Source organism: Carassius gibelio, chromosome B18 (assembly GCF_023724105.1).
Source record: "Carassius gibelio isolate Cgi1373 ecotype wild population from Czech Republic chromosome B18, carGib1.2-hapl.c, whole genome shotgun sequence".
NCBI lineage: Eukaryota > Metazoa > Chordata > Actinopteri > Cypriniformes > Cyprinidae > Carassius > Carassius gibelio.
Genome location: NC_068413.1, coordinates 19,089,180 through 19,108,842, shown reverse-complemented (window position 1 = coordinate 19,108,842; position 19,663 = coordinate 19,089,180). Strand labels below are relative to the sequence as shown.

Sequence of the window (19,663 nt, the reverse complement as noted above, 5' to 3'; positions counted from 1 at the left end):
TATAGAACAAAATGCAAGAGAATAAGATAAGGTGATTGTCAATGTCACTGAAGAAAAGGTAGGGTAAAAGACATGTGAGTTAAGTCTGTAAAGCCTGACATGTCAAATAATAGTCAATCAGTAATATTTATGTATGGCTCATATAGAATGATAAAGTAAAAATATAGAGGTCATACTTAAGAAGAAAAAAACAACAACAAAAAAAATTATTTGAAGGCACAAAATGAGCCCAAAATATGCAGTTTAGTAGAGGTGACGAGAAAAATTCTGCTTGCTTGTAAACCAATACGATTTTTACTGTGGGGGCAAAACATATAATGTGATGCAATATAAAGATGATTGAGAGACAAACAAATAAACACTCCTCTAAAAACTGGTAGATTATATTTGATAGCCTTTATCACTTTTTTTTCTAAAAAAATAATTTATTTTATGCTAAAGTTATTCTTATGTTTACCTTTTATAAAATCAGTAAAAGGTGAAGGTGGACGATTTTTACAATTACACTAAAAGGCCTTTTATTAACTAGAAAAGTATGAAATATCAATCAGACGACAGACAAAGATTCCAGAATGAGGAAATAGAGCCAAGTTTTGTTAACAGACCCATGGGTGACTATTTATATGTTGCACAAGTTAACTTGAATCACATTTATAATCCATTTTAATTAAGGTAATGTGACAAATTCAGAATGAAATACAATAATTAAAGACAAAAAAGATGTAGGGTCTTGTTGTTGTTAGAATTGATGTGATGCCTCAGAGTGCAGGCAGAAGTCTAGAACGGTAACCAGCTGGTCAATATTCCCATCCCCTTCATGCCTCAATGTGTCTGTTACTGATGCTGCAGCGAAAAAGGTGGCATGCCGTCAATCCATCTTCAAGTCGTTTGCTAGATCCTGCTAACAAGCATGTCAGTCACTCATTACAGCCAAGACTCCAAAGCGAGGTCATGGACATTGTTAAAGCCAAACATATATCTAACTCTCCAAGGTACTTCAACTTCATTTCAAGTCTTTTCTAATGAAAGAGCCAAACGCTGTGATACAGAGCAGAACCTTGGCATGGAGTCGGATGTTACTTCCCTGAATGCCCTCCAGGGCCATAAATACATCGCTGCCGGACCGATGACCTTCCTCTTACTGTGATAGGATTGATGTGCTCAGCCGTTACAAACCAGAACACTTCCAAGGACCCGTCCTTGCGCCCTACAGTCGACCTTTACAAGCCAGACTGCCTTTTCCGTCCCCCTCTCTGTCACTGAATACAGGGCAGTGATTTCTGGGTATTGATCCAGGTCACATGATCCAAAGATCAATAGGCAGTATATATCACCCCACAGGGTGTTCTGAGATGCTAAAGGCAACAAAGGATGAGTTATTTGCTTAGCATGACTCTAAGGAAACAGAGAAAGGCTAATTACATAGATCTTTCAGTGTAACTCGACTTCAATTAAAGGAAACGTTTGCTTATTGACCTCAAAACAGGTGAACACTTGTTGGCTAGAATCACATTTACTTGGGTCAATGACAATTAAGAATGTCCATGGTAAAGAAATTCAAATTGATGAATGAATTTAAAACAAGACTCACTAGCAAGTGTTCCGTGTTCTTAAACTGTAAAAAAATGTCAAAAGGTTGTTAATTTAACTCATCAAAATATTAAAACCCATTTCAGCTTTTAGCTTCAACATATAAGCTACACAATATTTAATTCATCAAAATAACTTAGTAAATTTAATTTTTTTTCAAATTGAATAAGATGGACTACAGTATATAAAAGTACTTATGTTGGTTTCATTCATTTTTTTAATAGCCTTTTAAGAAAAGCAGATTTTCTAAAAATGTCATGTTGAGCAACTATCAAATAAACCGTATTAACATTTTCCTAACATCTTGAATGGATGTAATTGTTTAGATCTTAGATTATTATTATTTTTTTCAGTGCATGTGTCATGAATTACTAATTCATAAATATAATATTTTATATGTTTTAATGACTTAGATTATTATTATTTTACAGAGTAAAAATGTACTTATGTTAGTGTTAAGTAGCAAAACACACACACACACACACACACATATATATATATATATATATGTATATATATAATATTTAAGTTATATAAGTTATGTGGTGAAACCATCAAGTAAAATAAATGTTTACATCTCATTTTCTAAATCATTTTTAAAATATCTATTTTTCACGGTAAATATAATTAATTATTTATTTATAAATATAATTTTTGTAGAGTCGCACCACATGACATTTTACAATCGGAAACCAAAGTTGCCTGGTAACAAAAGATAATCTGATGTTTTAAGACACTTATTGACGTTGACACACATTCATGAGAATGTTTTATTTTTCTGTAAATTTTTTTGCATGACTTTGATTTTGATTAGACTTTTGTGGAAACAAAAGTTTTCATTAAAATAATAATGAAAGATTAAACAGTATACAGGAATCATTTAAAAAAAAAAAAAAAAAAAAAAAAAACATTTTTAAAAGGGCATAAATTTATTTACCCACTTGAACAGATTGTTTTCAGAAGAAAGTACAAAAAAAAACAGAACGGTTGCAATCTTGCAACATGCAAAACAGACAACAATTGTGTCAGATCTTGACAGTTTCTCCCGTCGTGTCCTGTCCAGAAACCACCTGTGTGGAGATAATGAGCCCTGCTCTGCATCGCTCAGCACGTGACGCTGCCTTTCATACACTCTGCCTAAAGATACAGCACACCAGCCATTCACTACCACCAGCAAAGAGAAGGAATCTGTTGTATAAGCTGCACATAATAAGACAGACAGCTATATTCCATAATTCCTTCGGAGTAGCTGTGAGCTTGTCGTTATCAGGCGGCACATTCGTTTTAATTGTGTCTACTTTAAACACATTAGCCTGGAATGTGCCCTAATGCAAACCCCGTCATGGCGTAACAGTACAGTGAACCGCACTGCTAGCAGCTCATTTATGTCACTGTAATTAAATTGCACTAAAGAAGACACTTTATTTCCAAAATTTTTTACTTGCAGTGTGGTGTAAACAATCAGTATCTAACTCTGAATAATATCAGCCCAGAGGGGACAGAAAACACACTGCAATACTTATATCCTGAAGTGTGTTTGTCACTAAAGTGCTGTAGAGGTCAAAACGAGGTGTGTAAAAAAAGATGAAATCCAAAAAATTGCTTCCCCTGCCCACCGAAGTGCAGACGGTAGTGTTTACATAGACGCACGTTTTCTCTCTGAAGTGTGGCGGCTCGCTCTGTGTTATGAATAAGTGATGGAGGTAGCGCGAGGGCAGGTAAACACACTCTTCGAGGAGCGAAGGCCTCAGTGACCACTTCCATGATGCTTTGGCTATGTTTGCCTGGGTCAAACACTCCTAAATTGTCAAGTACACACAGACCCAAGGACAGAAATCTTGAGATGTTGAGCTAAACTGGCAGACAAACACAGACAGTCGTGCTCAGCACCTGGGAAATGTCATCCACTTACTAGTAATTACTCTATACCCGAAAAAAACAGCATTTGCTGGGACAACTACAAGAAGCTGGATCAGGACCTTCTTATAACAAATAACATCAGTGAGAAAAGAAACCATGTTCCAGCACCACACTTGGCATGATACATCTTTTGATTGCCTACTTTTTTTTGCGTGTAGACCTGAACCCTGCAGTACAATAGAAACCACATTATCAATCAAACAAGGTTGTCACCAGAAGTTGCCCTGCTGAGAAGACATGGCTGGTCACCATCTGTGTTTTGAATGCTACTGTCCCCACCAAGTCCCTTAGCTAACTTACAGGATAGGTTTGGCAATTTTCAAACAGCATACAATTTGTAATTGCCAGCAATATGTAAATGAACAATGTGTATTCTTTCTTTATGTAACCTGGACCCAGATCAACCTCCTTTGTCAAAAAAAAGTAAGTACTTTATACCTTTTTCTAATAAATTATATCCAAGCTTGTAGAAAGTAAAGTTAATCAAATTTTTATAAATATATATTTTTGGAATTGTTTATATTTACAAGGATTCTTTGAGTAAGTATCAAAGTAAAAAAAAAAAAAAAAAAAAATTAAAACCTACTCAACTTTCTGATACTGGTGTACCTATCATACAGTGGGGCATGAATAACTAATAAATCAGATTTTTTACTGTTTTCTAATTGTATTTACACTTTTTTGTGGTTGCTTTTGTACTTAGTTTTAATAACTTGCTGATTTTTTTAATTTATTTTTTGAAGCTACAGTAAAAGTCAAAGCACCTGATATGGATTGACACTCTATTTTTATGTTTTTGTATCTACTAGCAGGTCTGAGGTTTGAAGTTGGTGAAGTTGCACACATTCGTAACCTTATGTAAAAGCGAGAACAGTCCATTCATGCTCCTGGAGGGCCACTGTCATGCAGAGTTGAGATTCAACCCTCGAACAAAGGTCTTCAAGATTACTAGGAACTTCTGGGCAGGCATATTGGGACGAAGTGAAGCTAAACATCCAGAGCTCAGTGCAAAAACCATAGAAATATCACAAGAAAAGGGAAGCACTGAGCATTGGATGGACTCGAATGTCAAGTAAGATTCAACTGAAGTACTATGAAGACATGTGATGGACATGTGTTGCACCAAGCAGAGCTCCGTTTCTGCATTCAGTTGGAATTTAGTAGGCGCTCTGGGCCGCTCTTTGCTGAGACAGCACACTGTCTTTCCTCCCTCTCTCCCAGCCCTCTGCACCACGACACCAGGGATTTAATTGCCTCATTAGCACAGAGGCTGGTGAGGAGCTGAATCAACCGCATTGCTCAATGTCAAAAGAGCATCCAAGAGGAAAGGTTAACCAACTAAGAGATCACATGCCCTTTCACTTCACACTGTGTTGGTTTTGCATAATCAAAGAAGAATCAAGGAGCAAACAAAGACCAGAGCAACTATGAGTTAACAATTGTATGAGCTCCCGAATGGAGCTGAAAATAATAAAACTGGCACTGGTGCTCCGTATGTTGCATTATATCTTTACATTAACATTTAGCTGATGCTTTTATCCAAAGCGACTTAAAATAGCTATATATGTCAGGGGTCACATGCCTCTGGAGCAACTAGGGGTTAAGTGTCTTGCTCAGGACACAGTGTCTCACAGTGGAATCGAACCCAGGTCTCTCACACCAAAAGCATGTGTCTTATCCAATGCGCCAACACCACCCCAATCATACCCCTCCAACCATATCAAAAGTCAAGAGTCAATAAGACTGCTTAACCTTACCAAAAATAAATCTACTTTTTTTATTTTATTAAATATACCTATATAGTTCAAGTATTTTTTTTAAGTATACTTTATGTAGTAAGTATACAAATATCAGTGTACTAGTAGTATACTTGTAAGTGTACTATTTCAATGCTCCTTGGGACTAAATTGGCCCACTTTCTAGTTTATAACTGTAGTAAACTTTGAGTACACTACTAGTTAAAATCATTGTTTTTAGTTTGTACTGCAACAACACTAAAAGTGAACGTATAGGTATACTGATAGTTTACTAATTAAATACTTAAAATAATACTTGATACTTAAAAAAATACTTAAACTAACACTTCAAGTAGAGTCTCAGTAAACAGTAATACTAGTAGTATACAAAACATCAAAAGAACAGTTGTATCCGGTTTTTTTATAAACACTTGAATGTGGGTAATATTCGATGCTGCTTTATGTCTGATGATCATGTTAGAATACACGTGGAATCTGTCGCTTTGGTTTCTTCTTCAAATGTTTGGGAAATTCTGTACAGAAGATGTTTAATAGGTACCCCTACCATATAACAAAGAAAACACGGATTCTCGAAGCACAAGTATAGCTCACATATATTTAGATTTTTTTCTAAGTATAGGTCAAGTACACTTAAATGTAATTTAAGTATATTTCTGAGAAGTACAGTACATAAAGCTCATGTCTGAGAAGCACATAAAAAGTAGACTTAAAGTACACTTTCCTATTTTTTTAGTTTAAAATAAGTATACAAATAGCACACTTGAATAAACTTATTTTTCCTAAGAGTACTGAAGCTGTAAAGCATTGTTTAAGGTCTGCTGCAATCCACCCTCAGATTTTAATTATTCTGAAAGCCTCGTTTTGCAAACTTAGCTATTTTCTGCCACCTAGTCTCTCTGGACCAAGGGCAACAAATCATGCCAATTTGAGTACTCCAGATCCTTCGTCTGTATGAAAATACACAGGAAACCAAATTATAAAATTAAATGAGATTTAATTTAACCATACCTGCAACTAGTTCTATAATGTAATTTCAAGTCAGTAGTGACAAGAACAAAGTGCAGCTCAATAACAGTATTGAAAAATTAGTACAGTACATAAAATACAGCTTCTTTTGTAAACGAAATGTCAGATCAGATCCACTTTGCTGCTGTCATGACTCATGAAGACACATGAATGCTTCTTGATTTCTGTCAGAGGAACCCTATCTTTGCAGTGTAAACACAGTCATACAATAAATAATGCAAATAAATGCATGAATAAAGACCAATCTGCATTCAGTATATAAATATTACAATGACATCACTACTGTAGGTTACACATGGAATGTAAATAATTCTATGAGGTCACAATTTCTTAAAAAAATATGATAAAACCTGGAAACTGTATATAAAGTGTCTCAGATGAAATGAACTGTAAACATTTTGTAAGTAAACAATGTATAAATAATATTTTTGAAAAATACAGTAATAAAGAAAAAAAGAAATATAACAAAACACTGCACAGTGAATGTATTTTGTTTCTCACTTTCAAAGGTAAATGCACAAAGTGAATGCACTCATAAAACCTCTTAGGACAAGTTTTCAGCCAGAATTCATAGTCATGTAAGAGTTTTTTTTTTCTTTTCTGAATTAAAATCAAATTTCGAACCAACTGTAATCAAATATACAGCATTTCACAGATTGCTGGTGGTCATTTATGTGTGTGTGTGTGTGTGTGTGATATAAGTCCTGTCAAGTCTTTTTTCTCAAGAGTTCTAGATCTGGGATAATTGTCAAAAAAAATGATGTAGTCTCAGCGAGTACATCTTAAGACAGTGTAAGGAGACGTTTGCAGAGAGTGATAAATGGCTATACAGGGGCGATTATGTGGAAAGCCCCTATGTGGAGATGATCGCGTTCATCCTTATTTAGAATAATCCAGATTTATCAACATTAAAGGAGGCTATAAAACAAATTCATGGTTGTATGCACCTGTTCCGAGAGAACATTTTCTGCTCGCATAAGAACTCTTGTGTGCAATTAATAGTGAATGAAGCACTGTGTGCAAATACATTCATGCATTTTTAGTATTTCAGACTTGCCAAACACCACCACTTACCTTCCATCCATTTCAAGCGTACCTCTCTTTGAAATATTACTGTTTTCTAGTTTGATTGTGCATAGAGACAACTATCCTACACGAAAATCATAAATAATAAGCTGGAAAGAGATACAAGGGAAGCCAAAAATGACTAAACAATTAAGCGTGCACAGAGTAATATGGCTGCAGGCTGGGACTCAGGAAGAGAACGGCTTTAATGTTTGCTCCCTGAGGTGCGGTAAGCTTGTTATGCCATACGCAGACCTAGTCTCAAGGTCTCAGTGTGGGAGTGTGCATGTTTCAACCAAACAAGAGTAGCAACCAAAGGCTTTGGCTGCACTTCTGAATAAATCTGCTGTGTTTTAGATGTTAACAGTGAAGGTTTCCTGATATCGCCTCCGTCAGACGCTGTGTAATGTACGGAGATGCCGCCGGCTATACAGCGCTTTCTGCAGCTTGTATGCAGCGACACGGAAGATATATTAAACCATAAAGATACACATCTGCATGATCAGGGTAGCGGAAGGTCTCCATTTCATCAACAAGTCAAGACTAACAGCTCGTAAACAAATGAGGATGGGTACGCCATCTGTTCGGAAACCGTTTCCGAAGAATAAAGAGGAAAGGTGGGTGTTTTTTACAGCAGGGTAGTGCACAATACCATTTTCTCAAGGTGAAAGCACCTGGACAAGAGGCTTAATCTTGAGCGCAAACACTGAGTGTGAGCAGCCGCTGGACATTTAAAAGGTTGAGTCACTTAGTTAAATGGGCACACTGGAGTCGGTGTAATCAGGCGCATTAGGGAGTTAATTGCAGACAGCCTTGCGATTGATCAGCGATACTCCTTTATGCAATGTTTTTGCTCTAGTATGAAGAACGAAATGTCTGACACTGAGGCCTGGTAATTAAGCCATTCATCACCCAAGCGTATTACTTCCTTGTTCAAGTACCAATGCTTATGCAGATTATAAAATGCCGAAATAAAATCCATTTAACTTGGTGACCATCCAAAACCATCCATTTCTTTCTTTCTTTGTTTTTTTTTTTTTCTTTTTTTTTTTTTTAGCAAATTGCCATCCACAGTTGTATACTTTAGGCACTGAAATTTGGTTCACAGGGAGAAATTTTATTAAATAATATGCTTTTAACATAATCTTTTGGTTTGCATCCATTTAGTAAAGTTTCAAGGTAAAACGAAAATATATAACAGGTTTTTAATCCTGACTATACTGGAATTATTGTAAGTTTTGTAAGGGAAGGTGACTGAGATCCACATGTAAACGCAGTCTTATTGTGAAATGCAATTATCATTAATAGATGAAGAACCACTATAAAATAAAATACAAAATAAATAAATAAATAATGACATATTTACTGACATTAATGAAATTAAGTTAATTGTACCCTTTGTATGAATTCTAAGCTCAAATAAAGAAATAAAAAAAGTGAAACTCTAGAGATTTTATGATGTAACATTAATGTCAGTCTCACTTATTAATATAGTCCTTAATTTTAAATTCATAAAAGGTCCATTAAGAGAACAGCGAACAGTCATTAGGTGCACATCGTCTTGGAAGTACAAACATCCACTCATTCTCAATTTAGTACAGTCTCAGAAAATCCTCAACGCTGGCCTGCATCTCATCAATCAGTTCAATAACAGATCAATGCAGTCATATTCTGCTTGTGCAGATCTCTTCCCCTAATGAATGACCTTTCAGAAGTAAAACAATGCGTTCATCATTCTATGAAACGGAGGCCTTTTTCCATTCCGGTATGCTGATATTTGAAGTACACATCCATAAGTTGCTCGCTCCGCATAAGCTGTAGCAATAGCTGGCCAATTTTGATCTTGCATGCTCAGAGGAAGTGCCGCTAATAGTTTCTGAATTCTGACTGGCATATAATGAACAAATCAAACAAACCTAAACAGGCAATGGGCCCATTGGCTGCAGCCCACTCATGCCCAATGGTAAGTCCAGCCGTGGCTATAAGGACATATAAAACCATATAATTATACATTAATTCCAAAATATACATTTGATCAACAAAATAAAATTTTAATACAACCTCATCACATAACAGAATACATTTTTAATTTCTTGGACATGGGGTGACTCCAATGCTTCTTTTCAATAATGAAAACCTTTGGAAAGCAGATAGAAACAAGCTGGTCTCAGACAAGTAAAAGTGAGGTGGGGAAGACTTTGGCTTGGACGATGGAAACGAAGTGAGACATTGGAGCAAGCTGGTTCAAAACAGCAAACAGAGTGGCCTGCTAGCAGAGCTAATAGACTGTTTCAAATTGAAAGGAACAGCGGGAGTCTAAATAGAGTGACGTGGAACATTTCCCCTCACATTTTGTCTCCAGCCCTCCCAGAACAAAGGGGAAAAGATACGAGCAACACAAAGAGTCTAAAGGCCACTCTCCACATGAAGAAACATGCGTCTGCAGTGGAGAAGATATTTATCTATCTATAATCAATTCAATTCAATTACAGCTGCCTGTCAAACCAATGGAAGCAAAGCCGGAGTCTCGTGCTAATGAATTCCTGGTGGGAGACAGAAGATGCTTTCCTGCCTGAGGATGTAACATCCCTTCCTGCTGTATAGAATATCTTGCTTTTCTGGCATTCTGTGCATTGGCAATGAAAACATTAAACAACCAAAACATAAGCAGCCTCTTCAGACTGTCTTATTCTGATTTCACTGTAAGCAGATGGTTCTCGGATAGCAATTATCAGTGGATTTGGAAGGCTATACAAAAACTTGTAGCAATGCTACAAAAAGAGGGAGAATTTCTCATTTGGAATATGTTGCATCATTGCAACAGACACCACTGCAGGTGCATGCAATCGTATAAGAAAGTAAATACAAAAGTACAGAGAAAACAAAGAGAAATGCCAAACTGGGCAAGTAAATTAGTACAGAACATCAGCACAAAAACACATTATGCCTAGAGGATGAATGCAAAACAACTGCTGCATGAAGAGTAAAAAACAACAACAAAAAACACACAATTCTAAACCCTAACCACATACCTTAGAAATGCCACCATTCTTATTTTAGGAAAAATCATTCTGCAATTAAATTAGGTCAATTAGTCATGAAAAAAAAATATTCGATAAACTCGGTGCACTGAATTTTGACATGCCAAAGTTCAAAAAGTTCAAAAGTGATTTGTCAGGAAGAGTGAAGGGAGCTTTAAATATCTTTAAATATTGGTTTGCTCATCTCATTAAGAATCATTTATAAGATAAATGTGTGGTACTATGTGGTATTTAGAGCTTGGCATTGACATTCATTTCCATTATAGCTTTATTTGATCTTGCTGGTAGTCAGATAAGTGAATGAGTGTGAGTAAAAGATGACAGAAGGTTCGTCTTTGGGTGAACAATTCTTTAAAAAAATAAAATGTTGAATTAACATACAGTAAGTGATCAGGTGACAGTACTGAGGAACATTTACTCTACACTTACAAGACAAACCCCTTTCTCTAGCTCCAGCAAAACTTTCTTGGTGGATCATCAGCTGAGCTGTATCTCTCAGAATAGAGCAGGTTATCTCCAGGGTATTCTTTCCTGCGCTAACACTTACTTTTATATCCATGATCCTCATGTACGCTCTTCAAAATTTGATAAGATAGGCTTTTTTCTCCTAGAGCAGTTTGTTATCTTTTTGCCAATCGATTTATTTATTTATTTATTGTCTCTCTGAATAGACACATCACTGCTCCTTGCTGAAAACAGAAATATATACCTGCTTCCCTGCCTAAAAAAAGCTGAGATCAAACGCAGCTTGAGCTCAGAATAGACAGAATGCCAGCCTCAGCCAAGCAAGCATGATTTCATTGAGGTACTGCTTTCCTTCTTGAGAGGAAGAAAGTAAAGCCTCGGGCTCAGGCGGAGAGTGTTCAGTCAATATACATCCATGACGAAATCACTCCTAACAACATGATGCAAAAGCCAAGACACTCTTCTCATTTGGTCTTTCTGGATGTTGAATGCATGCGATCTGGGTTTTACATCATGAAAATGATTCATGTCTTAAACACAAAAGGGGGAATTCACTAAGGAGTGGACAAATCTGCTGATAGCATGAGTGCATGTGTGCCGTTGCTTTTTTTTATGCATTCAGTAAACATAAAAAAAAAATAATAATTTAATAATAAAGAGTTTTTGCTTCGCTTAAGAGAATAATTCCAAAATAAGCCAAAGCTGAATTAGGGGGTGTTTGCATGACACCATTTTCAAGTAAAAATTTATAATTATTATTATTTTTTTTCGTTTTGGCCATTCATTTACCAAACAAATGACATTTCGGGGGCATGAAAATGCAAGCTTTTGAAAATGGTTTTCAAAGTGCACGTTGTTTGTAAATAGTACAATTGTCATCTTCATGTAAAACAAAAAAAGTACATTTGTGAAAACAGTGACGTTATGCACTAACGTCAAGTATAAGTCTAATAGGAATGCATGACATTTTTACATTGCCAACTGGCCTGGCATACAGTGTTTTTATTACTTTTTGTATATCACAATAGGCCTACTTCTCAAAAACCTAAAGGAAAAAGGTTTTTATTTTGTAGTTCATCACTGTGTTAACAGATCCTTAGTCTCTTAGCAAGACACACAGTACTAGTGTTCCCAGATTAATCAGTTGGTTGAGTGAACGAGTCAATGACTCTTTAACAAAGACAGTATGACTGTTCCATTCAACTATAAGTATACAGCAAAGTGGAGTGTTTCGCCAACTAATGTGAGACATTTTAGTCAATGACGTTACCAGTCACTGTGCATCATCCCAACAGTTAAAGATGTTTGAAGAAAAAATGTGATGAAAAGGAGTTGAGGCTCCAGCGTTACTGAGTTTAATTAGACTAAGCTGTGCTTTATATGTGGCTGTTCGTGGATATATAAAATACACAAGACACAACAATTACAATACAGTTTTCATATCATTAAAGGTATAGTTCACCCAAAAATAACAATTCCATTATTACTCACCTTCAAGTTGTTCCAAATGGTATGGAAAAATAAAATACTTATGGAAGTCAATGACTACCATCAAAACATACAGATTTGGAACAATTAAAGGGTGAAATGATGATAGAATTTTCTATCTATCTTATTTAACAGGATAAAAGACACAGCTAATATAACCAAATTACATTTATTTTCATGTTAGACATCGCCTATATTGAACACATTTTTTTTTTGTTTGTCTTTTCTTTCCCAGAAATACCACATAAAAAGTGACTGTTTGGTGAATTCTCTTCTCGGTATGCATTGTTTGGTTCATTGGCAATTCTTCTGGCTATAATGTTTATCATTGTGCGAATCTCAGCTCCTCACTGAGGACCCTCATCAAACTGTTTACACTCACTACAAACAAAGTACTTCCTGGAATCAGGAAAAAAGTAATTGCCCTTGCATCATTGACTTTCATAGTTATTTACTGCATCAAATAATGCACACAACCCTCTATTCTTTCATTTGCAAATAACCATAGAGGTGGCAATTAGCAAAATCCTTTTGGGCCACGCAATTCTGGAAGCCAAAATCTGCAAATCAGGGCTGAGTGAGGGGCGGAGGGCTGCTCATGACCAATGACTTGTGTAAGCAAGCTGGGCTTTTCTACACCAAGATGCAGCTGGATTGAATTATTGTCAAACCTGACCATTCATGAACATCTGTCAAAGGTTAGCCGTAAAGGAAAATAGGCAGTTCCTGTTGAGCGGCTCCAAAGTAATCTGGGAGTAATTTAGCCAAGGGAGTCAAAAGAGTCTGAGATTTATAGGCTACAGAACGATTCAAACGTGGCCTGTGTTTACTGTGGCTTCCTTTGATTCTTCTTCTTTTTTTCGGTCGAGGAGTGTGTTATAGCCGTTCACTTTTGCAGACATTTCAGTTTTATTAATATTTAATGATTTTATTTTCATATTTAAGAAAAATACAGCTAACATTTACTTTTAGTCTATAAATATGAGACAGCAGCTGAGGGAAGGGTGGTTTGAAATGTCAGGAATGATGAAATGATGAATGATATATATATATATATTATGAACATATTACATTACTATAACTAACATTTCAATATATTTGTCATTTGCAACATCTTATTAATTGGATAAATTTTTTCCCTTATTACTCTTCTGACATGCTATTAGTCAGACAAACAGATAGCCATCCCAAACTCATGCCATTGGTTGAGCCAATATATAAATACAAATGTAACCTTTAAAAGACTTCTATTAGGTACATAGTCGAAGCACCTCCCACAGACTGAGTCCCAGCATATTTACAAAAAGAAATGGCACCACATGTTCCTCAAGGCCAAACGAGTAGAATAACACATCTGGAGAACTCTTCGAGCTGTTTATCTGCACTGTGAGGAGCAGCGGTGTGACGGCATAGGGAGAATATTGAATTTCAGTACAGAGTTGAGACAATGTCACCTCAGATGTGGTGCAGCAGGAGACAAGCACACTGTCTTTCAGGAGAAGCTGGTTAGAACAGCTCTGCACCAGCTAACTAGAAGCTCGGAGTCTGTAATGTAGAGGACTGTCATATAATCCCATGGAAAAGAGCATATCCAAGGGAGGAAATAAAAAATGGTAAGACCTGGCTTACTGTGTCCCCAAATGTAGAAAGGTTTGAATTGGATAATATCCTGACAGAAAACCTCAGGAATGTTCATGTCACTACAGAGCTAGATGCCTAAACCACTGCTTGGAAAATTGCAATGCTATTTATGTTGCCTAACCAAACATCTGAGCTTCAGTAAACAAGAAGAACAAAAATCCAATTCTCTTAAAATGTAGTATGCAACAATGTTTCGTTTTACCGTGCATTCAAGAAAAATTTAGTAAAATGCCCAAGCTTCCATCATTACACATTATTTTAGCATGTATGTGCATCGTGTATGTGAGTATTTTTTTGTGTGTGTGTGTGTGTGTGTGTGTGTGTGTGTTTGGAGTGTTTATTAATTCTGCGCACAGTTCCTGTGATTCAGGGACATGCACATTGAGATGTCATTTCATAGCCTCTGGGTCTACAGCGTCCTGTCGTTTTCAGATACGAGAGATCTTCTTACTGCCTGTGGTTATCAGCCAAATATAGCACAGGACGAGAAAATGACTGACTTTTGCCAACACTTTGCCATATAAGTGTAACTACTGGCAACCTACAACAGATATTCCAGACAGTAGAGTGAAATATGCATTCAGTCATTGCATGATGGAAATCCACATATCTAGTGGTCAGTGTGACTTTGTGGAGTCACGGCTGTGTTGGATGAGCACTAGGTGATCACGTGAGAAAGTATGGTAAAAGTGAATTACAGTCTGTTATTACTGTCCAGACTACATTTTCCATTCAAGTCAGTCGGCATAAGAGGGGTTAGACTAGTGATTTATCATCCATGTGGTTTTTGTACAGTTTGGTTGGTTTGTCCTTTTTAGCTCATTTCCTGATAGCAGCAGTTCGCCCCGGCTCATTTTTGCTAAGACTTTAAAATAAATATTACTATCCTCCAGGTTGCTAGACTTAAAGGTGTTTCTATCATTCAAAGTTGTTTGCAGTGTTAAAGAGATGGATTCTCATGCTAAACATGGCCAAAGTTTAAAAAAAAAAAATTAGAAGAATGACTGAGAATTTCTGAGCCGAAAATCTTACTTCTGGGTTGGTAAAAGATTCGCCTGTTTTTTTTTCCAATCGTGGATCTAATGACGTAAACGAGAATGGAAGACCTTATATGAGCATTTCTCCCGGAAAACACACATTGAACGGAGGAGAGCGAGACCGCGCACATCAACGCGCTTCAAAATCATCTGCAGCGCTGCATAAGATTTGTTCGAGAATGCCTCCAAATAAGTGCGTTTTTGGATGTGAGGGAAAGTATACCCTGTTCAGCTTCCCCAAGAACCCAGCATTACATGAACAGTGGATGAAGTTTGTTTTTCCGGGGCAGCAACGGAGTGTATCAAGTGCATTTGTGTGTTCTGGTCATTTGAGTGACGAACGTTTTATAAACAAGGCCCAAGTCATGCAGGATATGCACATCGTTTGCTGTTAAAACATGGAGCCGTCCCTCTGATAAAAGACCTCATTCATGTAAGTACAACTGCATCAGATTTCTGTATTTTGTTGGAAATCAGCACATAAGTGAATATATGTTAATGGAAACAACACGAAACATCAGTATTATAGCTCCGCCCACAGCACGCCTCCAGGAGCTCGGCTTTTTCCGGAAAGAGTCAGAAAGCTGTATTTTTCTTTTATGAATATGATAAAACTAAAGACTTTTTGGATATATGAAGGATGCAGTACTACTCTTTAGGTACCCAAGATTAACATGAGATTAGGTGAAACGTAAAATCTTTGAAAGCATCAAGTCAAATGAAATGGAAATTACCCCATTACACACTATTGATTCACTCTATTGCATGCCAAACATATCAGTTTAAAAGCTTTCTGTCTTTTTTTCGTATTGGAGTTACACATTCTTGAAGGATTTTACTTATAATGACACTACAAGGGTATTTAATTTAACTAATTTAATGCATAAACCAACTGGATGACCTACTACAAGCACAGTGTCAGTTCTCAATCGATTTCTTTCTTGCAAACACAAACCAAGATAATCATTAACCACACAACACATTAAAATTACCTAATATTTTATCTGAAAATAAGTAAGGTTCAGTCGATGCCTAAAGACAAAACACTGGAAAACAATAGCAAAGAAGCATGACCTTTAAAATGCAGTAATCTGAATGATAAATCAATATCACAAAAGTTCTCAAAATGTCCCTTTAGATTACATTTAAATAATTATTACTAACATCTTGAAGCAAATGCATCTTTGCAAACATAAGTGTATTTATTCTTTTCATTGCAAAATATGCACGTGTCAGGGTGCAACTAACACACTCACTGTTGTTCTGATGAGATTATGCCAACTAGCAACATCCCATAGGTGTGTGGGTTACAGTTTTATCAGTTTAAGCAAAGCAGTGGTAACACTTTTCAAGCAGTAAACATATATGTAAATAAAGGTTTATAAATTATTATAGCAATCGTTTCACATCAAGCATGCAATTAATTGCAAATTAAATCATGGACACTAATGTAAAGTGTGATCAGGCATTTTATATTCCCATTAGAAAGACACAGGCTAGTTTTCACATCTAATTAAAAAGATTTTGAATAACAGTAACACTTAGTTTTGCTGTAGAGTATATGCATCATGGGTTACATTTAGACAAGGTTCATATTACAATAGACTTCAGTCTAAAAGATGAAGTATTTAAATGGTTTTGATGCATGGGTGAAATGTAAATAATTGTATTAAAATTGTGTCATCAAAATGTACATTTTTTAAAGTGAAGGCTGACATGGGGTTTTATATTTTGTAATTCCCATTATCAATGAAAATGTTATTAGATGGCCAAAATAATGCTTTGTTATTTTCTTTTTATAGTTCCACTGTACTAAATTTAGCTGAAAACTCTCAAAATGTCAAAGCTTTCAGTCAGGTTTCAAGTGTGACAACTTACCTCCAGAAAGTGTGACCATATATTATGTCCTGCTGGGGAATGTTTTAAATCAACCTATTTTCTTTCTTTCTTTCTTTAAATTAATAGCCCATATGTCATGATTCATATCATGATTTTAACATTTGTGACAAAGAGACTGACTTTCAAAACCAAGACAGTTCCAATATTAGCAGGAGTAATATGAAACTTTGCTGAAATCCTTAATGCAGGAATTGGAAATGTTGTAGGCATGCGGTGTAACAGCAGCGCTGACCTTCTCAATACGCCACGGAGAATACGCGAGGAATTTTAATACACAGTTTCATGCATTTAGGAAGCACAATTTGCAGGTACTGGACTCGGCACACAGCGCTTTCACCCTGCATCATGCATACGCGCAGAGGACACGAAAGATGGGACAAAGTTTGGCGCAGTGAGGTCACGCTAACCAAACTCCTGTTACAAACGCGCGTGCAGCCCGAGAATCGGACAATGAACCGCGAGCGAGACAGTGGAGGACTCGGAATGTGACCCATGGTCGCATGCATTTTCTGCTCTCACACATCCTCCCCGGGTCTGACCCCGGCACACGCACACACGCGAGACCCCCGTGCCCACCGGACACCAGTGGCTCGCGCCACCGGCTCATCTCTGGACGTTTAACAGGAGGATCTATTTTTGCCATCCGATGTCACAACAAATTAAGAGATCTGGATTGGGCGACGTGCCCTGTCTTTGTTCCGTTCTTCAAATAACGTTCAGTGTTCTGCCGTTGCACACATTAAAACAGCAAATGACACCTTTTGTTACCCCAATATTATTTGAATGATTCATTATAATCATCAAAGTCGTTATATATACGCTTTAACATACGCATAAATGCACATTGCAGCTACTATCTCTCCCACTGTTTCGGGGTCTCAGACGCAGACACAATGATGGAGCACTCCAAAATAAAGGTTCTTCATATGCTATTCTTTTTTGAGACCCGTTTTGGTTACACCGGGTTTGAGTATTTCGAGATTAAAACAGACATTTAATGTGTTCATCACATTGCTTTCTGGGTTTATTAAAGCACCAGAAAATGATGGTTTTCCAAAGAACTAGTGAGAATAAGTTCTCCATTGAACTTAAAAAAGCCGATATTAGACTATAAAACCATTTTTTATTCTTACTGGAACCTTTATTTTCAAGAGTTGTCTGTCTGAAGGGTGTAACTCCTCAGAGCCCCAAAACCAAAAGCATCTGGGTTAGATTTACTCAACTGGGTGGGGGTCTTGTTATAAACTGTACTTCTTACCAAGCTTGGGTTAAATTCGTTAAATTCATGCCTTCGTATTGAAGACTTTATCCACTGCATAAACTTATTTGACATGGATAAAGCTGAACAATATGCTACTAATAGTGTAATACAGACGAACAACTTAGACTTCCAAAATCATACCACACTGTAAAGGAATAAAGAATCGGTTTACTTACAAAGGAATAAGGAGCGGTATGTTGCAGACATCACGAATCCTGGAAGTCCTTTGTAAAAATGAAAATGGAAACAATGCGCCCCGTTTCCTTCACTGTTCTTCACGCGGAATCACAAAATCTGTAGTATATAACAGAAGTATTTGAGAAGAAAAATGGATCAGCAGTCTGTTAGGAGACGAGCACAAGGACAGCATAGCTGGACATGCTGAAAGACGAATCCATCATCAAGGACTAGAACATCATCTCCACGTTTCCATCGGTTTCACCGTCAAATCATCAAAGTTCTCGTTCTCTCTGACGGAGGACGCGCGTCTCAGGTTACCGTTGCGCGGCGTCCTCTCTCTCTCTCTCTCTCTCTCTCTCTCTCTCTCTCTCTCTCTCTCTCTCTCTCTCTCTCTCCCTCCCTCCCTTCCTATTTCAAGTCTGTGGCCGATGCAGAAGAATGCACAGCGCGTGTGGATGCTGAAGGATGGAGACCTCTAGAGTCTGAAGCACACTCGCGCCGTCTGGATGGAGAGGAGCACGGCACATGTGCTCTGATGGAAGCGGATGCAAAAAGCCTCAGTGTAAGAATAGTATGTTAACAAGAGTTCTACTGCAAGCACGACACGCCACATTTAATATTTAACAATATGTCACGTTTTTTTATTTATTTATATAAAATAGTCTGTTATAAAAGCGTCTAATAATAATAATAATAATAACAATAATAATGAAAAGAAGAATCAGGACAATTACTGGTAAATGGCTCTGCATATTTAATAGCTACAATTACAGTAAAGTTCATATCTAACATTATGCTCACAGTTCTTTATGTGAGCAGTTATAATATATAGTTTTGTTGAAATGGATATTTCAAAATGCAAGGATATATTTGATTTAGCATAACATTTTATTTTATAAATGTGCTTAATAATAAAAGGATGTCTATGAATGTATGAATGAATCCATAAATAAAAAAATAAAAATAAAAATAATAAAAAAATAAAATAAATAAATTGTTTGGAAACTTACTTTTAAATGGATGTGTATGTAATTAAATTATATCACTAATCACATTTTTTTTATGTCATATTGTACAGTTATATATATATATATATATATATATATATATATATATATATATATATATATATATATATATATATATATATATATATATATATATATACAGTGGGGCTCGAAAGTTTGGGCATCCCTTGCAGAATCTGTGAAAATATGAGTAATTTTCAAAAAATAAGAGAGATCATACTAAATGCATGTTATATTTTATTTAGTACTGTCCTGAGTAAGATAT

The 19,663-nt window shown here is 36.3% G+C and overlaps 1 protein-coding gene across 2 annotated transcripts in view; it reads right to left on the bottom strand.

Moving 5' to 3' along the window:
* LOC127977762 (CXADR-like membrane protein) overlaps positions 1-18,709 on the bottom strand; it is an 82,734-nt gene extending 64,025 nt beyond the window's left edge. Inside the window, exon 1 of one of the 2 annotated variants that reach the window (XM_052582879.1) lies at positions 18,367-18,709. In XM_052582879.1, coding sequence (XP_052438839.1) covers positions 18,367-18,397 — 31 coding nt within the window. In that variant the 5' untranslated portion in view covers positions 18,398-18,709. The remainder of the gene's footprint in view (positions 1-18,366) is intronic. The other variant, XM_052582880.1, reaches the window with a different exon arrangement.
* Positions 18,710-19,663: the final 954 nt, after the last annotated feature.